At 45.6% G+C, this 23,483-nt stretch overlaps 2 protein-coding genes across 2 annotated transcripts; both read right to left on the minus strand.

Annotated features, from left to right (window-relative positions):
- Positions 1-11,079: 11,079 nt before the first annotated feature.
- On the minus strand, positions 11,080-14,240 carry LOC135399745 (uncharacterized protein K02A2.6-like). The gene has a single exon (XM_064631477.1). It carries the CDS (start codon positions 14,238-14,240, stop codon positions 11,244-11,246), a length of 2,997 nt encoding a protein of 998 aa, XP_064487547.1. The 3' UTR covers positions 11,080-11,243.
- A 225-nt stretch (positions 14,241-14,465) lies between these two features.
- On the minus strand, positions 14,466-15,143 carry LOC135399746 (uncharacterized). Its single transcript, XM_064631478.1, has one exon. It carries the CDS (start codon positions 15,141-15,143, stop codon positions 14,466-14,468), a length of 678 nt encoding a protein of 225 aa, XP_064487548.1.
- Positions 15,144-23,483: the final 8,340 nt, after the last annotated feature.

Consider the following 23,483-nt stretch of genomic DNA (forward strand, 5'->3'; position numbering starts at 1 on the left):
CATGGATCTTAGGCACCGAATGGTTGCGACAATACAGAGCCAAAACAAACACTTCGTGGATTGTTGACTGGAGTGTGCAGGACTGCGAAAGGTGAGTCAGTTCTTTACAGCTGCTTTTCCGCAACTGAAACTCAATTGTTCAAACGCCCTATCGCATGGACGTTTAGTGTCTTTCGTATTCTCCTTTCCTTTATCAATGCCTCATCTGTTCCTGGGTTTTGCAGCTCTACCCTCTTTTTTTCTGAAGGAATTAAGTTATGCTGAACTGTCCTGTCAGCGATAATCTCGTAGCGGAAAAGACTCCCGTGTCAACATATCTCGATATGATGCTGTAGTACCGCAATCCTAAACTATGGGCGAGGCGCGAAGCAAATTCATCTGAATAAGTTCTGCTGCATACGCTTCTGCCGACTTCGAAATTTCGTGAAATGCGGCGCCACAACGTACATACCAATTTTTGAGTCAACTGTGCCCCTTTTTTCACTTCGAGAAGTTTGAAAACTTTCGCATACCGACGCCATATATTTGGACACCCTTCCTCACACAACCACTACATGGGCATTTTTAGTTTTTAGTTTTTAGTGTGTTTTTGCTTTCATTCAAACTGCCTACAATAATTTATCTGCAGGATGGTGTTTCATACCGTCTGGAGGTGCCGTCACCACAGTCGAAATAAAACCACACAGCGTCTCTCAACAGGCTGTCAGGCAAGGGTCGACATAAAAGTAAAGAAGCTGAACAGGCACACCAAGAGGAGAGACCCATATCTTCGTGGAGACCCCCCTCTGCCTGGAATTATAAAGATCGAAGCAGGCCACAACCACAGTACACAGTGTGCTGATGCTCTGAGATTGCTTCGTTTTGAGCCTGAAACGAAGGCCAAATTTCTGAAGTATTTTGATGATGGCATCACACCAGCTGAAGCCATCAAACTTCATGAGAGCAACCTCTTAATCGAAGGTGGTGTCACAGCATTGGCAAATGGTGGACTGAACCCAATCCCTGCTACTGTGTACCACTGGCACAACATTTGGCACGCAGAAAACTTTGGTCCTGTAGTGGACCCCCTATCCAAGCTGGAGGAGAAAATTCCACTCCACAAAGAACAAGGTGAAGAGCACGTGGCATCACATTTTAACTAGCAGATTCTTGAAGTGTGCAGTACGAAGCTAAGGCTGGACTGTGTTTTGTCATCAGCTTTTCGCTTCTCGTGTGTATCTGCAAACTTTCAGTTGCAAAGCATTTTTCTGTTCATCCAGTCTGTTCTCATCAACCTCTTTCTTGCAATTTTCACTGAAATAGTGCTGCCAGCAAAAGTATAGGCTTTCCTCCGAGGTCAAACAAACTTGGGAAACGTGTTGTAATAAAAACGTTCTAGTTGCATATCTCCAGGGAAATTTTAGGCAGCCAATACACAGCAGCATACCATATAGTTCAAAAGAAGGTGCAATCTCCCAGAGGGAGACGGGTTAGAGGTTGTATATCACGGTTGCAAATATTTCATCATTTTGGTGTCATACTGGCTAATGCAGTCGCAATATATTGGCACTGAAATGAGAAGGTCCTATAGTCGTAGTTACTGATTGTCCATCTAATCTTATTCACGTCCTGATAGGCACTGACGTGACACCCCTCAAGATCTGCAGACAGCAGCATGTGGGCAGCTCAGATAGTGACTCCAATCATGAGACGAACACAGCAACTGATGACATCAAGAGAGATCATCTTCATCGACTCTACCTCATCGTGCGATGGGATGCACACTACTGCCACGTTGCTACTGGCTGCAACCAATGCTGGGGCCATACCCATTGCTGTCCTCCTGCACAACTCCCAGACCACAAAAGGCTACAAGATTGCATGCGGCCTACTCAAGGGGGCCTACCCACACTGCTTTGGTGGTCAAGAGGTAATATAGTGTCACACACAGGATAAAACATGGGTTCTTAGACGTCAGTTTCACGGACAGTAACATCCATCCCCTTCACCTTGCCTCTCTCCAACTGATGGGGAGAGCAGACGCTCCTATCAAATTTTACGTCTCAGTTTCATCAAGTTTTCTGTGCCTGTTGCTGAATTCTGAGTAGTTGCAGTTACAAATGCACTTGGTGTCACTGTTGATGGATGTGCTTGGAATATGGTGCTTCTCTCAATCTTTCAATTTTCCATATTTCATTGCCAATAGTCCTTCACTTTGATTTGTCAGACAAGATCTTAGATATAAGTCATCAGTCAGATAACAAAAAGTGAACATGAAGTAAAAGACATAACATGGCTTTCCGCTAGGCACCAAACGCCTTCATGACTGACAATTCGTCAGCAGAGAAGGATGCTTTACGCATGGTATGGCCCCAAGCAACACGTCTTCTCTGTCACTTCCACGTCTTGCAAGCGGAGTGGAGGTGGCTCACATCCACAAAGAACGGGGTGCCACGGGAAGACAGACAGAAGCTGATGTCGTCTTTCAAGCAGGTTTGTGAGACGTGATTCCCTTTGTTGTAGACACTGCATCAGTACCTTACACGGGAAGTACCATTGTGCATCACTGCGGTAAACAAAGTCAATCAATCAATCAACCAATCAGTCAAAGTGGGCGGGCCCTGGAAGGCATGTGGGATTGTGCTCGGTGCCTCATCCAGGATGTGGTATGTTGGTAGTTTTCCTTGCTGCTGCCAGTCTGCAGTGCTTCGTTCTGTCAAGACTGAACGAGACTGGATATGCTTGTGCAATAGAGCTAGACAGGAAATTAACAGCAGTGTGGCACTATAGCAAAAGTACTCTGCGCACTGCCTTCTTCTCTGGAAAACCACACTTTCAGCAAAGTTCAATGAAGTGGTTGATGAGAAAGAAAATTGCATTATGATCGTCTCCGTATATACCACTGTAGACACATGCGAATATTTGAATATTCGTTGAAGTAATGATATGTTCGATTTGAACTTCGAAAATTGTTCAATGGATCCGTCAGCTGTTCTACCTAGAAAGTAGGCTCCACTTAACCCATGTGTGTACTGCAGAAAGCCCACTTTACAACTGGCATGCATTGGTTCAGAAAAAAAGGGAAAACTATCATTTGTGGGGAGTGTTTGTTCTGTGTCAGGTGTCAGATACATGTCAGGTACATGTTTGTTTTCTGTGTAACTGAATATTCTCTGCATGAAAAAAAGCTGTCATTTCCAAAGCCCGTTGGGCACTCCCCCACTTCTACAATATTTCTACAGTTATGCAGAGGTGCACGCAGGTACGAGAAAACAGGGGGGTACCTACACATTTTTCCGATTTGTGGGTGGAAGGTTGACATCGCCGCGGGTGAAATGCGAGTGCACCAGCAAACGTCTGCGGCTATACCTGCATTACCTGCACATTGTTAATACCGGTCCTTTCTCAGGCTTAATATAAACAGGAATACCTCTAAATGTATTAATTTGTTACCTCATTGACAAATTTGAGATGCAAGTACACCGATTTAGGCATTAAAGTTCGATTTTAGGCTCAACAGAGTTTAGTCAGCATTTGGCCCGACGACTGCAGAAAAGTTTGTTTTTCTTTTGTATTTGCTTTATGCATTGTATTTGCTTTGTATGCATTGTATTTGCATGTATTTGCTTTATTTGTTTTTGCAGTATTTGCTTTTCCAGTGCAGACTTTCTGAATTGTATTCGACTTTATTCGACTTGAACATTATTCACCTAAAGGCAACGTGCAAACTGAGACTGTACGGCTCAGGTAGGAAACGTTCACTGAACAGCTAGACCATAAAGAGACACGTTGATCACGCGTTGCTGTCGGAACAGCACGTTACAAGCACAGTTTTCAGACGTGCCGGCGTAAGCTCCAGCACTTGTCAAGCGCGAGCTTGTAAGTAACAAAAAGGAGCACTCCGCATTCATTGACCAGCATTTAAGTTCGCAACGGTAACATCAGAGAGAGCACCAGTGTGAACTTAAATGCTGGAATGTCCAAACAAAAGCTGACTCTAGTTTGGCACGGCTGACTCAGTTCCAGCTGGTACAGCAGTTACTGAAGCCACAGTTTCAAATCTCAAAAATGAAACTGTCAGACTTTTCTGTAAGACATGTTGCAGTTTTTACGCAGCTGTGTCGTTCAGAGGACCTCCTGTGAGCAGTATGTGCGGTTTGGGCATTTTACAACAGAACATCGATATTCAAGACATAGACTCCAAAATAGACGCTAATGTCGAAATGTGCCTTTATAGGCACAAGAAGATCATCATTATGGCATTCCCTATCACGTAAATCGTGCTCTAGTATCGAAAAGGCGCCAATATACTGTCAATGGAAAAAATGGGTATATACCTAAAGATCTGAGGTCTAGTCATGAGCCCACTGTTGGTAATGCCTTGACACTGCATTTCACGAAATATGTCCGTTATGGAGCTGCCATTACCTCCTCAGAATAGTTGTGGATAACTGCGGATAGTGCGGGTGTGCCTCCAATTTCCAAGTACAGATGGCACATGTGCCAATTTGAACACTCGTTACACACCTAGTTATGCATTTCATATTCTGCTTTTATTTGTCACATAGGTATGGTACATAAGCATTTCCAAATTTCAGACATGAAATACTAGCTTGAAACATTCCCTGACCAGAGTCTCATGATTGTGACCCACATGAGAAAAATTATCTTACAAGTATGTATTGACAATTCGTATTCGATTCAAAACCTATTTGATTCGCATTGGACATTATTAGTTCGTATTCTACTGGAAAACAAAAGTTACAGTTTGCACATGTCTATTATTCAATCTTAGTAGTACAACTATCGTCGTCAGTATTCCTATTAAACAGAACAAAGCACACAGCTTCCCCTATGCAAAATTGCTATTCTTCCCCCAGGTGTACTATACGATAGCATATTAATAGCATGGTATGCACTCCATGCTGCACGTGAGGTGGTGCTGATGCTGATCTCCTGGTGCTGTCTTCCAGCAAGAAAGCAACATTTAACATAGTAAGAGGGCTCACCTTATTCAGCGGCAGCCTGCCAGACATCACCGTTGAAAACGTGAACTTAGCATGGCACTGCCTAATTTTCACATCCAGCTTATGAGCAGTGCACCAAACTGTTGGTGTGATGTAGACGGCGACAATGACGTCCTAATACTTCCATTCGCCATAGAAATTAGTGTGCTAGGCACACTTCGATGGTGATGGACTCTTCCATGCCGATGCGCCCTGCTCACTTAGGTTACCGTCAAATTTCTCACACCTGCAAAACGAGCGACACTGTGAGCTTAAAGCTTGCATGCTCTAGCTTTGGGTGCTGGGAACCACAACAAGCAAGGGGCCTTGCGCTACAGGTCGGAAAAAGTGGCAGTTATGGTAATTGTGCTAATCTCATGTCCATGTGAAACAACTACGACCGTGGGTGGCACTGCGCAGCAATAATTATGGTCACCGCCGAAGCATTCGGCAAAAAACGGTCTGGAACTTAACATTCGAGGTTCAGAAGCCACTAATGATAAGTGTAATTCAATCTTTTTTACAGATCCTCTATGCAGATTGTACAGACAAGCTGGAGGTGGCAATTGTCAATCTGGGACAGCTCTCCCACGATAGGTACACCTCCAGAGTGGTGGCCTTCCTCAGCAAGAAGCAGGAGTGGGTGTCTCTGTTCGGGGAAGGAGTCTTGACACGAGGCATCAAACAAACAACTTTGCGGAGGCATCGATCCGCATACTGAAGGATATAGTCCTCTGCCGGACGAAAGCGTTCAATGCAGTTGCACTGGCAGAGTTTGTTGCAGTGTGGGAAAAGTATTTTCAGGTGCGGATACTGAAACACGCCCACAACCGGGTTGCATCCCACAGCTTGTTGTACGACAAGCAGCCCCAAAGGCTTCCAGATGAGGCTGCAGCATCAGTTGTGCAGCTTGGGCACAACATTTACAGTGTTCCAGGCAAAGCTGGCAGTGGGAGGACATATGAGGCGTGTGCTGAGCTGGGTACATGCACTTGCTACAGCGGCATCCAGGGCGCATTCTGTAAGCACCAGGCGCTCGTGTACAAGGTGTATGGCGGAAGCTTCCCGAACGCTCCGGTGTTAACTGCTGCAGACCGCCGCAGACTTGGAGAACTGGCCCTAGGAGAGGAATGTCCACCAGCATCGTTCTTCTCGGAGTTCCGTGGCACAGAGGATGACACCGACAGCCAAACAGACCTTCACAGCACAGCCCTCTTCGAGGGTCACACATTGGAGCCCGGAACAGGAGACAACACCCTATCTGATGACATACAGTCATGTACCTCAGGACACAGCCAGATTGCGGAGGTGTGTATTATACTTATAAACTAGATTGAGAATGGAAAGGGGAGGGGGGTAAACATGCCACTGGTTCCAGACATGTATGCTTTCCTTCCTATCTTTGCAGGTGCAAAATGATGGCCTGGCGACTTTCAGGAGAGAACTGGACCGCTTAATAGACCTGGCTGCAATAGATCCAATGTTGTCAGAGAGGTTTCAAAGGACGGGCGAGCAGGTTCAGCGTATTACGACACAAGGTGGTGCAGCAGAGCTGTTGTTCAAGATACGTGCTATCGTGGCAGGTAGCACAAGAAGGGGTGGCCGCATTCGGGTGCAGCCTACGGCAATTTCCAGGCGCCGTACTGGCGTAACAAGAGGATCAAGACGCATACCAGCAGGCCGTCCCCTGAGCGAGATCCCGTCCAAAAGGCAGAAAAGACTACAGAAAATAGGACTCGCCATACAAGCAAACGTGCCGCCAGCAAAGTCACATGGCCAAGGCCATTAGCTTAAACATGCTGCAACGTACTAAAGATTTTGTCTCTACCTGATGCAGAAGTCGCAAAAAGTAATTTCTTCTTTTTAATTTTGGGAGGTGTGACGTCATGGTGAGAGCCAGGAAGCTGAAGGGATTTTGCCTGGCAATATTGCTGCTGGAGAAAGCTGGCTTCCGGGCATACTTTCGAGTCTAAAGAATTCGGTGCTGCTTGCTTGTGTTGGCAACGATGTCATCTGTGCTCATCGCTTTCTGTTGTGGTCATTGGGAGCCCTGTAAAGCTTTGGGAACTTAGAAGTGCACATACTGTTGAAAGTCAAGCTCGATAAACATGTCACAGATGATTCTGCGAGAAGCTAATCTGTGTGATCAGTGGGTGAAGGTGCTTCTGGAACACGGAAAAACTGTTCAAGATGCGGGCCCCTTTGTCAGCCCTGGGCGGTTCACGAGGGAATCGTACAAGTACATTGTAGGTCTGACGGTGACGCTCGGTTTACGGATGAGGTTGACCCGCCTGTGGTCAAATGCTGTACCTACAGCATTAGGTTGGAAATAGAGATTATATGGAGGCGTTAAGGCACTATCCAGATGAAAAAAGTCTTCAAAATCTCTTTCCAACCCACCAAGCGTTGCGTCAAGTGACAGTGAAAGGGACGCTTGTGTCGTTGCTAGGACACTGAAGACTTGATGCATACGAAGCCCCTTCCTACATGACGTCTTCGAGAACTGGGCCTTTTGTGATGACGTGATTGTGACAACTTAAAAAAAACTGAGGAAAATTTCACTGATTTTGCTGAACGTGGTGATAATTTGTGTGTGGAATCTCTGACCTGCGTTCTCTCATTTCACGACATAAACTAAGTATTGGTTTCGTGACTGTGTAGTGGCACTTTAATGCTGTGATAGCTTTGTTTGCAGAACTGTAACATGACTTGTCCAAGTTCACTGCTGTTCCGGATGCGCAGATATATGGGGGCGCCACATATTGGAACAGGCTCCTCTTTCACTGGTGGTGACAAAGACACACCTGTGTTTGACTCGCTCCAAATTACTGTTGCTGGCCTTGTTAAAGCCTAGTTATCCCATATTATGTACAGATGACTTGTCTAGCGTACCACGTCATGACCGAAGCAACAAACCCTAATCACTAAAGCAGGAATGACAGAAGTTGAGTCTGTGCTTCATTTCTTTGCCTTCCACACCCCCTTTGTAGAGAGGAGTTAAGTTCAGCTATCCTATTTCCAGAATGGTCCGCTATGAATCTGGGCCAGATACAGGCTCGTCCGAGGCCAGGAACCAGCCCAGTAATCCAGCCTGGGAAATGGGGTGGAATATTTGCTGGGGATGATGGCGTAGTTTAATTTTCGTGCTCAACTTTGCAGCCAAATTTACAAGATAAACCATTACTTACTGCCAATGCCATCTCCTTTCCAGTAATAGCGAAGTAAGGGCCTGCACGCATTAAAGGTCTGTTCAGAATTAGTGTGGTGCTCGGAGACCATTGATTTGTGACAAGGGAATACTTAACGATACACGGCCCCAGAGCAAGCCAGTGCCTGTCTTCAACATTGCAGTGATTTCTTCTTACTGTAGCAAGCAATCTGCAACGTGTTCGCTACTTGTCGCTCTGCAACATAAATTGTGGGTGCAGCAGCATCTAATTGAGATTGCTGCCAAGTAGTGTATAGTTGAATCATTGTATCAATAGGCAAAACACCAGGAGGCAGACCTATTGATCCTTGCTCACAAATCTGTAATTGTCATTGCATATACCCAGAAACCAGGGCATCGAGGGGTAATGCCAGCCACGAAATTGATTACGCTGGAGACATAACACAGGTCACCGTCATCCCTTGGTGCACAGCCTAGAAAAGGTGATAAAGCTTACACCCACTTCAACCAGCCACCCACGCACTTGGTTACAATATAATGTGATGAGAAATATACTCGTTGTTATCAATGCGTATCTTTAAAAAAAAAAAATATATATATATATATATGTTGTCTCCCGATCAAGAGGCAGCCAACCTGCAAAGAGGGTACGTTTCGTGTTCAATCCATTCCCAACAGACGCCGGTTCTGTTCTTCACGCTGCTTCAGTTGAAGCAAGTAACAATATTTCAGTTGAAACAGCGAACACTTTTTTATGCCAGCAAAGCTATTGCCAGCGCGCGAAAGGCGAAAAGCACCTCGACATGCCTGTACTTTTCACTTTCCTTCTAAGCTATGTGCGACCTCCGAACGGAGAATATTCAAACCCCCCAAGGACAAGGAAGAAGATACTCAGTCCCTCGCGCAGGCCACAAATCGCGTATCGCGGCCAGGCGTATTATCGCAGCAGGTTTCCCTTGCGTTAACTCACGTTAAGAGGTGCATGCTTTGCCATAAAATTTCGTGATATCTCGAAGCTAGCTTTTGGTGATGAAGTTTGCTGTGTACCTGTATCAATACCAGATGCTGGTGATATTCTGAGAGTTATCGAGGTTCTTTGATGGCTATAATCTTCACGGACGGCGACAAAAGTAAACAAAGGCGCGCTGCGCTGTACACGACGACATATGTCATTTCCTCACTACTGCGTATTCCATTCGCTACCGATTCGGCACGTAGAACCATATGGGCGTCCGCATACTGCTCCTATACACACTCCACAAGTCCCCTGCGTAATTAATTTCGTGTTGATGGGGCTTCCAAAGCAAGCAAGCAAAGCATACAAGGCGACCGGCGGTCTCCCGCACAGCGACACAGGCCCGGCAGAGAAACAGAGCCGCTCCGTTCGCGTCTACCTCCTCACTCTCCACCAATCAGCAGCGCCCTTTTCCTCCCTGCGCCCTGCACTTTAGCAGATCTAAATACGCATACGGCGTATCTCCTTTTGCGCAGTGTGCCGCTCCCGCGCTCCCCACAAGTCGGAGTGCTCCTTGCGCTCTCCACCCTCCTCTCCGGTTGCACCCGCCTGCACCTTAATGACTCTTTTTAAAGTTACAGGCACCCGGATGGGAACACGGCAGTATACCGGAAGATAAGATTCAGTGACAGCCAGAGGCCCTCGTTATTATGACCATGGTCGTTCCCGAAAATTTTGGTCATAATGCGGAATTTTCATATTAACGGGGGGGATTTGCAGAGGTTTCACTGCATTGTCCCCCAGGAGTATGGTCGTAAAGCGCGTATGTCAGATTATCGGGGGTCATATTAACGAGGGTTCACTGTATTCAGTTACATTCCACACGCAACGTGCATGCGTCTTGTGCACTCCCAAAGCTCTCTTAGTAGAGGCTCCGGAACGAGTCGGACAGAGTGCACGGAGCACACTCTGCAGAGCCGCTACTTAACGCGCCCCTCTTGTTTATCCAGTCGAGTACCGAAAGCCCCGTAAATGTCCCGCAAACAGCAATGTCGAGGAATGCGAACAGACAGCATATCACGTTGGAATCAGCAGACAAAGTTGAGCATCACATATACATTTCCAACTGTGTACTTTGTACGGTACTTTAAGTACTTTTGTCTCGTACTTTCCCATCAGGTACTAAAGTAGCTAGCTGGAAGTCAAGACATAAAAATGGAAACCATCCGTAAGTTTTGTGTCTAGCGGCAGTATTTTTGAACGAGAGTGTGGAGTGCTCTCCTCTTCTTTCGTAGTATACCGAGAGATGCAAGGAGAAATAAATCAGGAAATAAAAATATTTCCACTAGCACAGCTGGTTGCCTGAGCAACTATAAGCGGAAATTGTGTAGTCTGTTAGAGATCATAATCATGGACAAGCACTACTTAGCTAGGCTCAGGAACTGGCATTTAAAAAAAAAACATGCTTACCTTGGCATTTAGCCGATGTAAGCAACGCTTGGTAAGCACATATTCGCAGCACAAACTCTTCCTTAGTCCCGTTGTTTCCACGCACATACATTCCAAGTTTTTCCTCTTCAAGATGTATACCAACTTGCTCACATTGCTGCCTTAACTACAACCGGGATTATGAATATTGAATGACTCGCGGAATGTGTGCTGCGAGTGCCCCAGCGATTCCCACATTTTACACTCACTTGGTCGAAACTTTTGAGCTACATATTGAACTCCATCATCATCTCTGTTCATCATCTCATCATTTGTTTCTACTTTCTGTGTGTAACCGTACTACTGTAGCAACTACGACGTCGTCGAAACTCATATCCCTATTTTTTTTCTTTACTACGTCAATATCACTGCCTTCACTCAGTTGCGACGTACTTGGCGAGTACTTTAAGGCACAATTCCCAGTACCTTATTGTTGTAACTTAGCCCAAGTACAGTCAATAACCATGCAGGACACGTTCAAAGACGACTGTGTGCGTCTTTATTCCCTTGAAAAACAGAACACAATGACCACGCGCTCCAGCATCGTGTTCGTCGTTCACGTTGCCCAGAAACACGATGGTACAGAATATATTTGACGTTACAACATTTCCACCCCCTTAAGAAAACCCTTTACACTCAAACTAACTTAATAACGATAACGTCCAACTGGCTTGCGTACTCTACTTGATCGACGCACTGGCAATGCACTTTGAACAGTTCGCTCTTCACCATTTGGTACGGACGGGCGATGTCGTTGGCCTCCATCCTTGCTTCCGGCTTGCTGTTCCAGTGGTCCTGGATCTGGTTGATGTGCGGCATCTTCGTCGTTTGTTGGGTGTCTGCTGCGTAGCTGGTCAGCATGTCGACGAACCGTTTCTGAAGGCGTCTGCACAGTCACCATTCTAGCTCCAGAGGTCGATTTCACGATACCCGGCACCCACGTGTCTCCGGTGCCATAGTTACGCGCAAACACGCTGTCCCCAAGAGAGAACTCATTCTTGCCTTCAGGTACTGCAACGCTGATGGGAGGAAAACTGAGATCCAGTGGAGAACGTAGTTGATACCCGAGCAAGAGCTCTGATGGTGATTTTCCCGAGCTTCTCGATGTTCTTCTATAGCTGAACAAAATACGTGCTAGAGTGGTGTCGAGGTCACTACCTCCAGCCTTCTTCAATGCATCCTTGATGGTGCGCACAGCCCGTTCTGCCAAGCCATTTGATTGCGGGTGAAACGGTGCAGACCGTAAATGTGTTATGCAATTCCTGCGCACGAATTCAGCGAACTCTTTGCTCGTGAATGGTGTACCGTTATCGGTGACCAGAGTGCGTGGAATGCCAAAACGGCTGAATACTGCACGCAAGCTTGTGACCGTAGATTCCGACGTTGCATGTCGTAACGGAATGGCTTCAATCCACTTGCTGTGTGAATCCACGATTACCAGGATCATCCTGCCTTGCACTGGTCCGGCGTAATCCAGATGAATTCTAGACCAGTTCTCACCAGTTGTTGGCCAATCGACTGGTTCACGTGTCCTTGGCATTGGTGCAGCTTGAATGCACGATTGGCACGTCTGTGTGATGCGCTCGATATCCTTATCGAGGCCTGGCCACCAGAACCGCGATCTTGCCAGCGCTTTCATTGCTGCTGTTCCTTGATGTGTCTCGTGGAGCATGAACAGCAATCTTTTTCGTGCCTTCTGTGGCACAATTACACGATGACCCCAGTAGATCAATCCATATGCCACAGACAACTCAAGCTTCCTGTCGTAGAAAGGGTGCAGGTCCTCTTCCACTGTTTTCCTGCTTCTGGGCCAACCATCCAAGATGTACTTCTTTATCTGGCTCAGTTGAGGATCCGCAGCAGTGGTAGCTTGCAGTTCAGTTTGACTGACTGGTCCTTCGTCCAGATGTTCTAATGCTAGAATATACTCCGGCAACTCGTTCTGTGAGTCATCGTCTTCCTTCATGTATAGGGGAAGTCGACTAAGTGCATCTGCAGTGAGTAAGGTCTTGCCGGGTCTGTACTCCAGCTTGTAGCGATACCCGCCTAAGAGCAGTGACCAGCGTTGGATGCGTGCTGCTGCCATGACCGGTGTTGGACGATCCGATCGAAGCAAACCTACCAAGGGTTGGTGGTCAGTGACCAATGTAAACTCCCTACCAAGCAAGTAATCCCGAAAGCGATTGACTCCGAAGACTAGCGCCAGCGCTTCGCGCTCCAATTGAGAGTAATTCTTCTCAGCTGATGTTAGCGTTCTAGAGCGGAATCCGATTGGTCTGTCACTCCCATGCACTCTGTGAAAGAGTACCGCTCCCAATCCGTAAGATGAAGCATCGCATTCCAGACGAAGCTCCTTGGTCGGGTCGAAATGCGTCAACACCTTGGCATTCACCAACGCCGTCTTCGCTCTATTGAACGCTTCGCCTTGCTCATGTCCCCAATGCCATGCCACTTTCTTTTCCAATAGGTGGTAGAGTGGTGCTAGCATGGTGGTCATGTTTGGCAGGAATCTACTGTAAAAGGTTAACATTCCTAGAAAGGAACGTAACTCGCTGATGTTCTTCGGAAGAGGCGCATCTTTGATGGCCTGAAGATTCTTCTCCATGGGGTGAATCCCCTCTCCATCTATACGGTGTCCGAGGTACTCCACCGACGTCTTCTTAAAGCAGCATTTTTGCTTGTTTAGCTTCACGCCATGTTCCCGGAACCGTTGTAGGACCGCTTCGAGGACCTTGTCGTCGTGTCCCCTCTCTGCGAGAAGGACGTCATCTAGGTACGCTTGTACTCCTGGGATGCCATGAAGAATGCGTTCTATGGTCCTCTGAAATATTGCCGGTGCCGATGAAACTCCGAAGGGCAATCTGTTGAAGCAGTAGAGTCCACGATGAGTGTTTATGACTGTCAATTTCCGCGATTCTTCATCCAGCGGAATTTGGTTGTACGCGTCACGGAGATCTAAAGTCGTGAAAAACTGTCCTCCGTTGAGCGACGCGAACAAGTCCTCGAGCACAGGTAGTGGGTACTTCTCGACGGCGCAGGCGGGGTTCAGCGTCACTTTAAAGTCTCCACACAAGCGAACGCTGCCATCCTTCTTCAATACCGGGACGACGGGTGTGGCCCAATCTGAATGCGTTACTGGTGATATAACCCCTGCTTCTACAAGCCTGTCCAACTGTGTTGATACTTTATTACGCAGCGCGTATGGCAATGGTCTCGCCTTGCAGAACTTAGGCACTGCACCTTCCTTCAGGTAAAGATGCGCAGGGGGTCCCTTTATCAGTCCCAGACCCGGTGTAAACAAGTCTCCGAACTCTCGCAGAAACGCTTGTAACCCTTGAGCCTGCTGACTTGTACTCTCTCTCAATCCTGAGAGACTTAAAACAGGAATCCCTTGTAGATTTAGCTTCTGAATGAGATCTCTGCCGCACAAGCTTGGGCCCTCGCCGTCTAATACTGTCACTGCCGCCTCCACTGTTTCTCCACGGTATGAGACCTTCATTGGTATCTCTCCTAGGACTGGCAGTTTTCCAAGGTAGCAACTAAGCTTAACCCGGGCTTTCTGAATCCGTGGCCAAAACTGAGAATGTTTCTCGTACACTCCTCTTGGAACAACGCAAACAGGTGAACCTGTGTCTATTTCCATGATCAATTCAACTCCTTCCCAGCTGAACTTTCGCCTTACCGCTTCCACTAAACCTTCCTCGGACTGGACTTTAAGCGTCCATATCTGTGACGTCAGACTGTCTGTGGAATTCTCGGTATCTTCGGATACCTCACCAGTTACTGCCAGAGTCCTTCCTTTACCCCTCTGCGGCTTTTTTCCACGCTGTCTCTGTCGGGACCTGCATTTCTTTGCTAAGTGGCCTTCCTAACCACACTTATAGCACGTGGCGTCACGAAATTTGCAGTTATCTTCGGAATGATCCGAGCTACCGCAACGTCTACATTCCCTTGCTTTGCCCAACTTCTTACTTGAGCCGGCGTCTCTTTTGCCTTTAAGCCTATGCAGTCCATCAGGTGGCTGTTCTCGCGACAAGTTCTTTGCGTCATTATCCGCTGCCTCAGCTGCAAATGCAATTGCTTCTGCCTGTTGCAGTGTGAGGTCCTTATGAGCTAGAAGCTCCTTTTGAACGTTCTTCGACCTAACTCCACAGACTATCCTGTCTCGGAGCATCCGATCCAGCATTGTCGAGAAATTGCAATTATCTGCAAGCCTTCTGATCTCAACAAGAAATGTCTGAATGGGCTCTCCCTCCAACTGAGAACGGTTGAAAAACCTGAAGCTTTCCGAAAGTTCATTCGGCGTCGGATTGTAGTAGGCGTACAGAGCGTTCACCACCTCGCTATACGAAAGTGTGTTCGGCTTCCTAGGTGCTACTCTTCCGCTCAAAACTTCAATAGCCCGTGTGCCTAACGCAGACACTAGCAACGCTCCCTTCTGTGACTCACCTGTCACATTATTTCCCTCAAAGTAGGCCTCTACTCGAACCAGATAAGCGTTCCACTTATCTTTCTCGTCTTCGAACGTCGGCAGTTGGTAACTCATTCTGATACTGCGTGTTTCCGTTGCTTGTACGGAATCTCCTGTACTCAGTGCTGAAGTCTCTCCGTCTCCGAACATCAGTATCCCATGCTCGGTCGCCACTGTTGTAACTTAGCCCAAGTACAGTCAATAACCATGCAGGACACGTTCAAAGACGACTGTGTGCGTCTTTATTCCCTTGAAAAACAGAACACAATGACCACGCGCTCCAGCATCGTCTTCGTCGTTCACGTTGCCCAGAAACACGATGGTACAGAATATATTTGACGTTACAACACTTATGTACTTTACTTTAAGTATTCTATATATTTAAAATTTGGTGCTTTGTGCTGTACTTCAAGTATCACTGACGCCCAGGTAATATACTATCATTCTGTGTCTTGATTTGTCAACACAGGGGGAGGCGCCTATCTGGGACAAGATAATCTGTCCCAGATAGGCGCCTCCTGCCATTTTGAACAAATCAATACACATAATGATATCATTCGGAATGATGGTTGGCTATGAGTGTGCTATGTGGTGAAGTTCTCTTTTAACAGTGCACCACTGTAGATACGGCTGTGTTTTCAGGAACGGCCAGAGTACTGCCCAATAATTCTTTCAGAGCCATGGTGGCGGAAGTTTTTTTTTCTTTATTCTTTACTCTTTATTCCAGATGTACTCTACATAGCCCGAAGGCGTATAGTAGGGGGTTACAAACTTGCAACACCCAAATCAATATTTGCAGAGCACACTTGCGACTGCGACAACCGATTCCACTGCGCCATGGTTCTAACGAAAAAATAATTTGCATATATATTGGTTCTGGCATGGATATCCCTAATTTTAAAGTTATGGTCTAGTCGCCGCGATAGATAATGTGGTCTCTGTAAATAAGTATCTTTATTAATTCCCGTTTTATCATTCATTATTAAATATAACAATTTCAAACGAAGTTTTTTTTTGAGCGGGAATCGAGTGACACCCAATTTAATATCGTTTTCATTCCCGTGCAACTGTCTCGTCGGCCGTAGCGACCCAACACGAATCTGGCTGCCCTATTTTGAATTTTTTCTAGTTTATTGCTCGGTATTATTTGGGAAGGGTCCCATACTGCACAAGCATATTCCAAGATGGGCCTCATACAACTCAGGTACGCTGTTTCTTTTAAGGATTGTCGCGAACACCTTAATTTACGCTGTACAAGACTTAGTGCCCTTCCCGCCTTGGACACCACATTATCAATGTGCGCGTTCCAGGAATAATCACTTGTAATCGTAACACCTAAATATTTAGCAGAGTTATTTATGTCAATGGCCTCACCGTTTATAAAATACTGCGTTCTGATTGTTTTTTTCTTGTGTGTAACTGGAACGTGAACACACTTTTTAGGATTCATAGTCATCATCCAGTAATTACACCACTTCTGGACACGTTCTATGTCGTTTTGTAATTGGACACTATCGTTTAAATGATCAATCCGACGGTACAATCATACAGTCATCCGCGAGCAAGCGAACACAGGAAAAAGTATCACTCACAATGTCATTAATATAAACTAAAAACAAAAGCGGGCCCAGGACAGATCCCTGCGGAACGCCAGATGTCACATTTACATAGGAAGAACTTTTGCTATTCAATACAACGCAATGTGAACGATCGAATAGGTAGTTCTCAATCCATTTTATAACAAACACATCTATGTTTAGCATTTTAAGTTTATACAACAAATGCGGATAAGATACGGTGTCGAATGCTTTCCGAAAATCTAAAAAAAATACAATCTACTTGTCCTCCACTATCCACTTCTCTTGCAATATCATGATAGAATTCAACAAGTTGTATGACACACGATACGCCCTTACGAAATCCATGTTGTTGTCTGGTCAGTAAATTAGTCTCCGTCAGGTGCTCCATTATCGCTTCGTACAGAACGTGCTCGATAATTTTGCATGACATAGCCGTTAATGAAATTGGCCGGTAATTTGTGACTTCCCTCCGGGAACCTCCCTTATGTATGGGAACAACGCACGCCTTCTTCCAGACATCGGGTAAAATACCCGTAGAAAGTGATCTTTCATACAACAAGTAAAGGTATAACGATATAGGTCGCGCACAACGACGAAGCACCCTCGGAGATATACGATCCGGACCACATGCTTTTGTTTCATCTATCGTTTCGAGTAGTGCCTCGATTCCAGCTACGCTCAACTGGACCGGTTGCATTAAAGGTCAGCTACGCCAATTTCCCGATGTGTTGAAAGGGTTGTGATATTCAGAACGAGCACATCCTACTGCCCCCGAAACGCACCTTCGTTTCTCAATTTTGTCTTCCTATTACGAAAATTAATTCATCAAAGAAACCAAAACAAGCCATGGGCGCAGCCATTTTTGTGACGTAGATGGGATAAACCTGCTCCATCTACGTAGATAGAGAATCGTGCGTCTGATTGGATGAAAGCTGAGGCTCTCTCTGACTTCCCTGGCGTCTTCTCCCGTTTGCGAGGAAATCCAGTTATGGCCACCGGCTACGATGAGCGTTTCGTCCGAGGTAATCCCGAGAACTATTGAACGATGGAAACAACAACCGGGAATTCACCTCAACATCATTTTCGGCGTGAAATTGTGATTATGTGCTCGAGAACTTCGCAGTTCAACCGTTTACCTGCCATTCACGTCAACCCGTTTGCTGGTTTTACTACAAGTGCAGGAATGGGAGCGATTGAACAACAACGTGAGACTTGGTGATTGTTTGAGCATATACCTGCAGAGGACTGGTCTTCAAAGAAAGAAGGCGGTATTTCTGCCCGTGCACATCGTGCGATTGCCAGGCTTGTTGCACGAGATCCATATATTGTGCAGCATCATAGCGCGACTCCAATGAACGACGTAGGAATGTATCGTGACCACTCGAACTGCATTCGTTGAACCGTTCGTCGGTTATATGAAAGTGCTCATTAGAGTTGCCCCGCACAAAAAGTGTTGGATGTAGTTTTGTAGTGTGTTGTTTATCTCGTAGAGCGCATCGCGGCATGTAGGTCGAGAGACCTTATACGTATTTTTTGCATGTTTACACACATGTTTGCATGCGCACACTTGAGTGTGCGCATTGTTCTATACCACACAGGCCATATTTCATTCATAATAGTTTCGCAAATAAAGACGTACGGGTCGATCTCATATTGCTTTTGAGTTAGGCATAGTGTCTTCAGATCAGGGTATGTGTATCCTGTTTGCTGGGCCCAACAGATGTTATTAAGGGTAGTGCAACATGTCCCACCTCTTGAACCATGCTAACATTGCCAGAATAAGGAACATTACACTGTGCTGTGTATTCCACACTCAGTTGTCTCGCGACGTAAACCCCCAATTATTATATTGGGTACTCCACATGTTCAACCAGTCAGCACTTCCCATATCCTATTTTTTTTAAACATGTGCTTAAAATTGCACAACTGCCACTCAAGTAACTTTGCCACTAAATTAGTCAGTGACAAAAGGTATATGTACTTTATCACAAATTTGATAACCTTGGTGGAAATGGTTGATGGTGTCCCCTGCCTTGTATGGTGCACTTCATAGCAAAATACACAATAGTCCAAATGTTTTCCTTGTCCACAAATGCCCTGTCAAAGCTGAAAGACTCTTATCAAAATGGGGAAGCGGGCTTGCCTGTCCAGAGAAACAAATATGAAACTGCAGTGCTCAACGTAAATAACTGCATGCTCAGCAACTAAGGCTGGTGATGCCGAAGACCTAATATTTCTAGGTTAAAAGAAACAAAGGAGAAAAGACCACTGTGGCATATTAATGTTGCTTCAAAAGTATAACACCACAAAATTTGTGAGAGTCAGTTGGTGTATTTAGTTATGTTGGTCACCTCCTGCACAAATTTTTAATAAGATTTAAATGCGCTGCTACCAACCAGGACCTAAGCCTGACCTGTGATCTAATAATAATAATAGTATCTATCTATGACCTATATGGACCTTCACCACTAGTTTGGTCTAGGTTTCACACGTGGCTTCTAGTGAAATTCGAAGCTGCTATGTAGAGCTGACAGGAGACTTGCAGAGTAGAGTATTTTTATTTTTATTTTCCAAAGAACATGTAAAAAACAATGTGCTGTACCAACTGTATTCAAAGAAATACAAATATACTTTGTTTTAGGTATGTGCATATTAGCAGATTACAGGTGACCGATGACACACAATGGGCGTCAAGGGTGGGAACACAAGAATACCACTGCAGGCACTGTCCTGAAATTCTAAGTCACCATTTGTCAGAAAGCAGTGACCACGCACAGCCTAAGGATCATATTGATCTCCTTCTATTATTCTTTTTATTGACAGCATGTTGGCTGCCACCCAGTCCAGGGAAGTGACCCTTATCGTTGAAAGACCGGTTCAACAGCAAGCGAGCTGGTGATAGTGTCCATGATGGCGAGACCTGAAGAGGAGGTACAAGAAGGGACATAAACACGCTATGTTGAGACATTGTGTATGTCCCTTCCTATCCCTCGTCTCAGGATTTTTCGCTATGGACCTTCATGATGTTTCCCTCGGCAAACTTTACATATTTTTATGCAGAATTGTGAAAGTACAGCCAGGCGCTGTTAGCAAATCACACAGTACTTTTCTTGAATCAAGAATCTATAGAAGGTACACAGTCTTCTTCAGCATTCCACATCTATGGGACATGTTAATCACTTTGGAATGTCACAGACATGTCATGGAGGCCGGCACATGATTAGTGGTGCTGAACAGACAACTATTTGTCATAGTTTAGGCATAAAAAGCAGTTTTGTCACCTGCATGTTGAGACAGATGTATCTCTATATACTTTGCCATGACACAAATATATGGAGCAACAACTGTACCCTCTACTTTATTATGGTTATTAGTCAACACTGCCAAGAATGTGGGAACACAGTCTTGTACCACCTACACTCTTCAAAATGACCTTCACACACAACACATTGTAGGTCAAGGAGACTCCAGAATGATGTCCTCTCCCTCCCCATTAGCTGAAAACATTTTTCTACAACCTTGCATAAGGGGAAGTTAGCACAAGAAACACACACATTCCTTTTTTGAGCAAATCAGTATTTAGAGCGTTACCATACTGTGGTAGGCCTGCAGTGCATTACGTGGTACAGCACACACTGTAAAAAATTTCACCGTTGAATATGTCCCCCATTCTAATGACAGTCTTCTCCAGTTTTTCAAACTGCCATTTCCCATAGTGCTTTATGGTATGACACAGTATTTCTAAATCTTTACTGTAGTTTACTGGTTGTAGCAGAAAAAAGACACCACTGTTTCCGATCACAGGACGCAAGCCATAAGTGTTATACGGAAACAGTACATGCTGCTCACAAGCAGTTGTTCGTGTTTGGAGATGGTATGGTGCATGCAGGGTAAACTCCATGGTTAAAATATCCAAACGTGAACAACTGTTAGATTACAACATGTAGAATGCTCTATAGTACAGTAAAACCTCCAAAGCCTCCCTACAGTAAAACCCCCCTAATTCGGACAACTCCCCATGATTTCATTGCACGGGCAGGCTCCCATTGAAACTACATGGGGACGAAACTCTCTATGTCGGACACCTCCCTATCTTGGAAGTAGGATAGGGTTTTCCCCGCAAAGTCGGACAAAACCCTGGCCAAATTACCTCAATATCGGCCCACCTTTGCACCAAAAAGACCCAAAATGAGCCAGTGGCCTTGACTTTTGCCCCTTTTTTCCCCTATACTGGTCTCAGCATTTTGTTGCTTTAGTTTTTAGAGTCGAAAAACAAGTGCTGTCAGTCTATATTGTAATTCTTTATGTGAGCACTTGTCTTCGGTTTGTCTAGAGCCTCTCAACGAGCACTGCACCAAAGCTATGAGAAGTGGGCTGACGCTTCAGAGAAAAGTCCTTGCTGCTCGAAAAGCTCCAGAGGTAATGCCATTGAGTAGAATCTGAACGGAATTGTATTTATGTTCCGTGTCATGTGACCACAAACAAGATATGCTTTTGCTCATGCTGCACAGCACAGGCGAATTGAGCTGCATGTGAGGATAATAACATGAAACCCGAGGCGCGGAGGAAAAGGCATGACTTTACAGTCTCTGTGTCAGTTGTTTCATGTTGTAATTGCGTACCAGCTGGCCTGTACCTGAGAATAGGTTTGATGCATTGTACACGCACGATAGACATGCAGTATGTGGTGTGTTGTGATAGTAATGCCACTGCCAATTGAAGTATAATGCTCCAGGTGGATTGTTTCGGTACAATCTTGAACTATGCATACCAAGGGGTAGGGCATCTGCGTGACAGGTTTACTTGGAAGTAAGAATGTAAATGTTAGCTGAAGTCATAGAATAATTAACATTATCAATATACTGCTGCAGATGATACAAACAATAGCACACAAGATGCTCCGATATGTTCTGCAGGAATGTCTCTGCACTCACAATAGGGACCGTGCGACACCTAAAGGGGGCGCGCTGCTCCGTCGCGACAGCGCCGCCAGTGGCGGTCTTGGACGTATCCGACGTGATACCAGGCCACCCGTTCTATGCATTCTCAACTGAAACCGTAGCTTGCGTGGCGACCGCCGTAAGTAGAAGGGCTAATTTTCGAAGTGCAAATAATGTGGAACCTTTCTGTGGCGCGAACGAAGTGAATGGAGACAAACTGCACAGAAGCAACCACCGTATTTATAATGCATCTAACAGTACGGAAGGAGAACAGCCACTCGCGTATGTCCGGTCAAAACACCTGTAAGTGATACGTCGAGAGGATGGTTATTTGACTCCTCACAAAATCCTGGCTTGATAGCGAAGGCTATATACGTGTATTCCTCTGACTCCAGCCATTTGTAATATCATGTTTTTGACTGAGTCTTGTTCTTGTATTCCTTTCGTCGTCTTTGCACACACATAGCTTCGTCACTGAAATTTACATCGTCCGTTCGTTTTATCTATACAAATAAACACGTGGGGTCACAACTTATTGCCTGAACTTGTACTGCAGTTTTTCCAGTATCTTCAGATACAATAGCGCTAAAGAGATCCTCAAAGAAGAAAGTATATGAGTTTTTACCTCGGCTACCGCCGTAGGCTTGCGGGACGACAGCTGTGAAATGGTCGTTGAGTAAATACTAAACCTTTTGGACAACGTAGAACTTCTGTTCTCATTGTGAGACTCGTCATACCGAGAGCAATATCGGCTCTGGGCACTGACGATGAAACACCTCAATCATTATCTCGAAATAGGTTGCCGTTTGGTCGGTGCATTTGACGGTGATATCCAGCGGCGTTTCACCGTCACGAAAGTGGCAACTGTAAATCATTGATCATTTTGCAGGTCCTCATTCAGTTTCACTGAAACTAGAACAAAAGAAATAGAATATATTCGCGCATGTTGTGCACACCTCATGCAATGGCCGAACGCGCGTCACAAACGCTATTCGCTGCGAGTCCTCGGTGGTATTGGTAGCGTAGAAATCACGAGAAATGAAGCATCTGGTCCCTAATGAAGAGTTCTTTTAGGTGCTGGCACAGTTAACGATGCTGTGGCAAAAAAAGATTCCCGCACTTCACATGTAAACAAAGCTGGATACCCGGCGGCTATCACGCAAGGTACTTTCTCCGGAGGCCGCATCGCGGCGCCACCAGTTTGTCGCACAGTCCCTATATTAGTACAGCAGCTACAGAAAGGCATAAAACAAGTTTTTGTATACATGATACCACTTGAATGCAACAAAAGCTTCTGCTGCACTGGCAGAACACCACGGCGGACAGATTTACCTTACTTCACCTGAGAAAAAGTATGTACTGTTGCACACATGATGCTGTTTGAATGTCTTGAAAAACATAATTTATGACCGAAAGACATCAACTGGAAGATTTCGATTTACCTTAGTCAAAACTGAGAAAAAGTATGTGCTGTTGTACACATGAAACTGCTTGAACTGCCCTTGAGCACTCTGGAAGAACACCTTATTTGTGACCAAAATACAACAGCTGAGCCAACATTGAATTTATACCTTACTCAAAATACACAAGATGTGGTGCCGTGCATATGATACGATGATACTGCTTAAATGTACTCTGAAAGCGCTGACACCTCAGGCATGGTTGCTCTAACTTGCGCTAGCGAGCAACAGCAAGGGTATACGAACAGAAGAAGTCGAGCACAAGTGATGGAATGCAGTTGATTAATCAGAAAATGAAATGTCTCAGTACCAGGTGTTACTGTTCCGTCAACAAAAATAGATGAACTTTGAAGGGGCGACTGGTTGGCACTGGTGACAGCCTTCAGATTGAAACCCAGACGGTGATAGTTGAGACGTGGAGTGCAAGCTTTTCGG

The sequence above is a fragment of the Ornithodoros turicata genome, chromosome 7 (genome assembly GCF_037126465.1).
Source record: "Ornithodoros turicata isolate Travis chromosome 7, ASM3712646v1, whole genome shotgun sequence".
NCBI classification, from domain to species: domain Eukaryota; kingdom Metazoa; phylum Arthropoda; class Arachnida; order Ixodida; family Argasidae; genus Ornithodoros; species Ornithodoros turicata.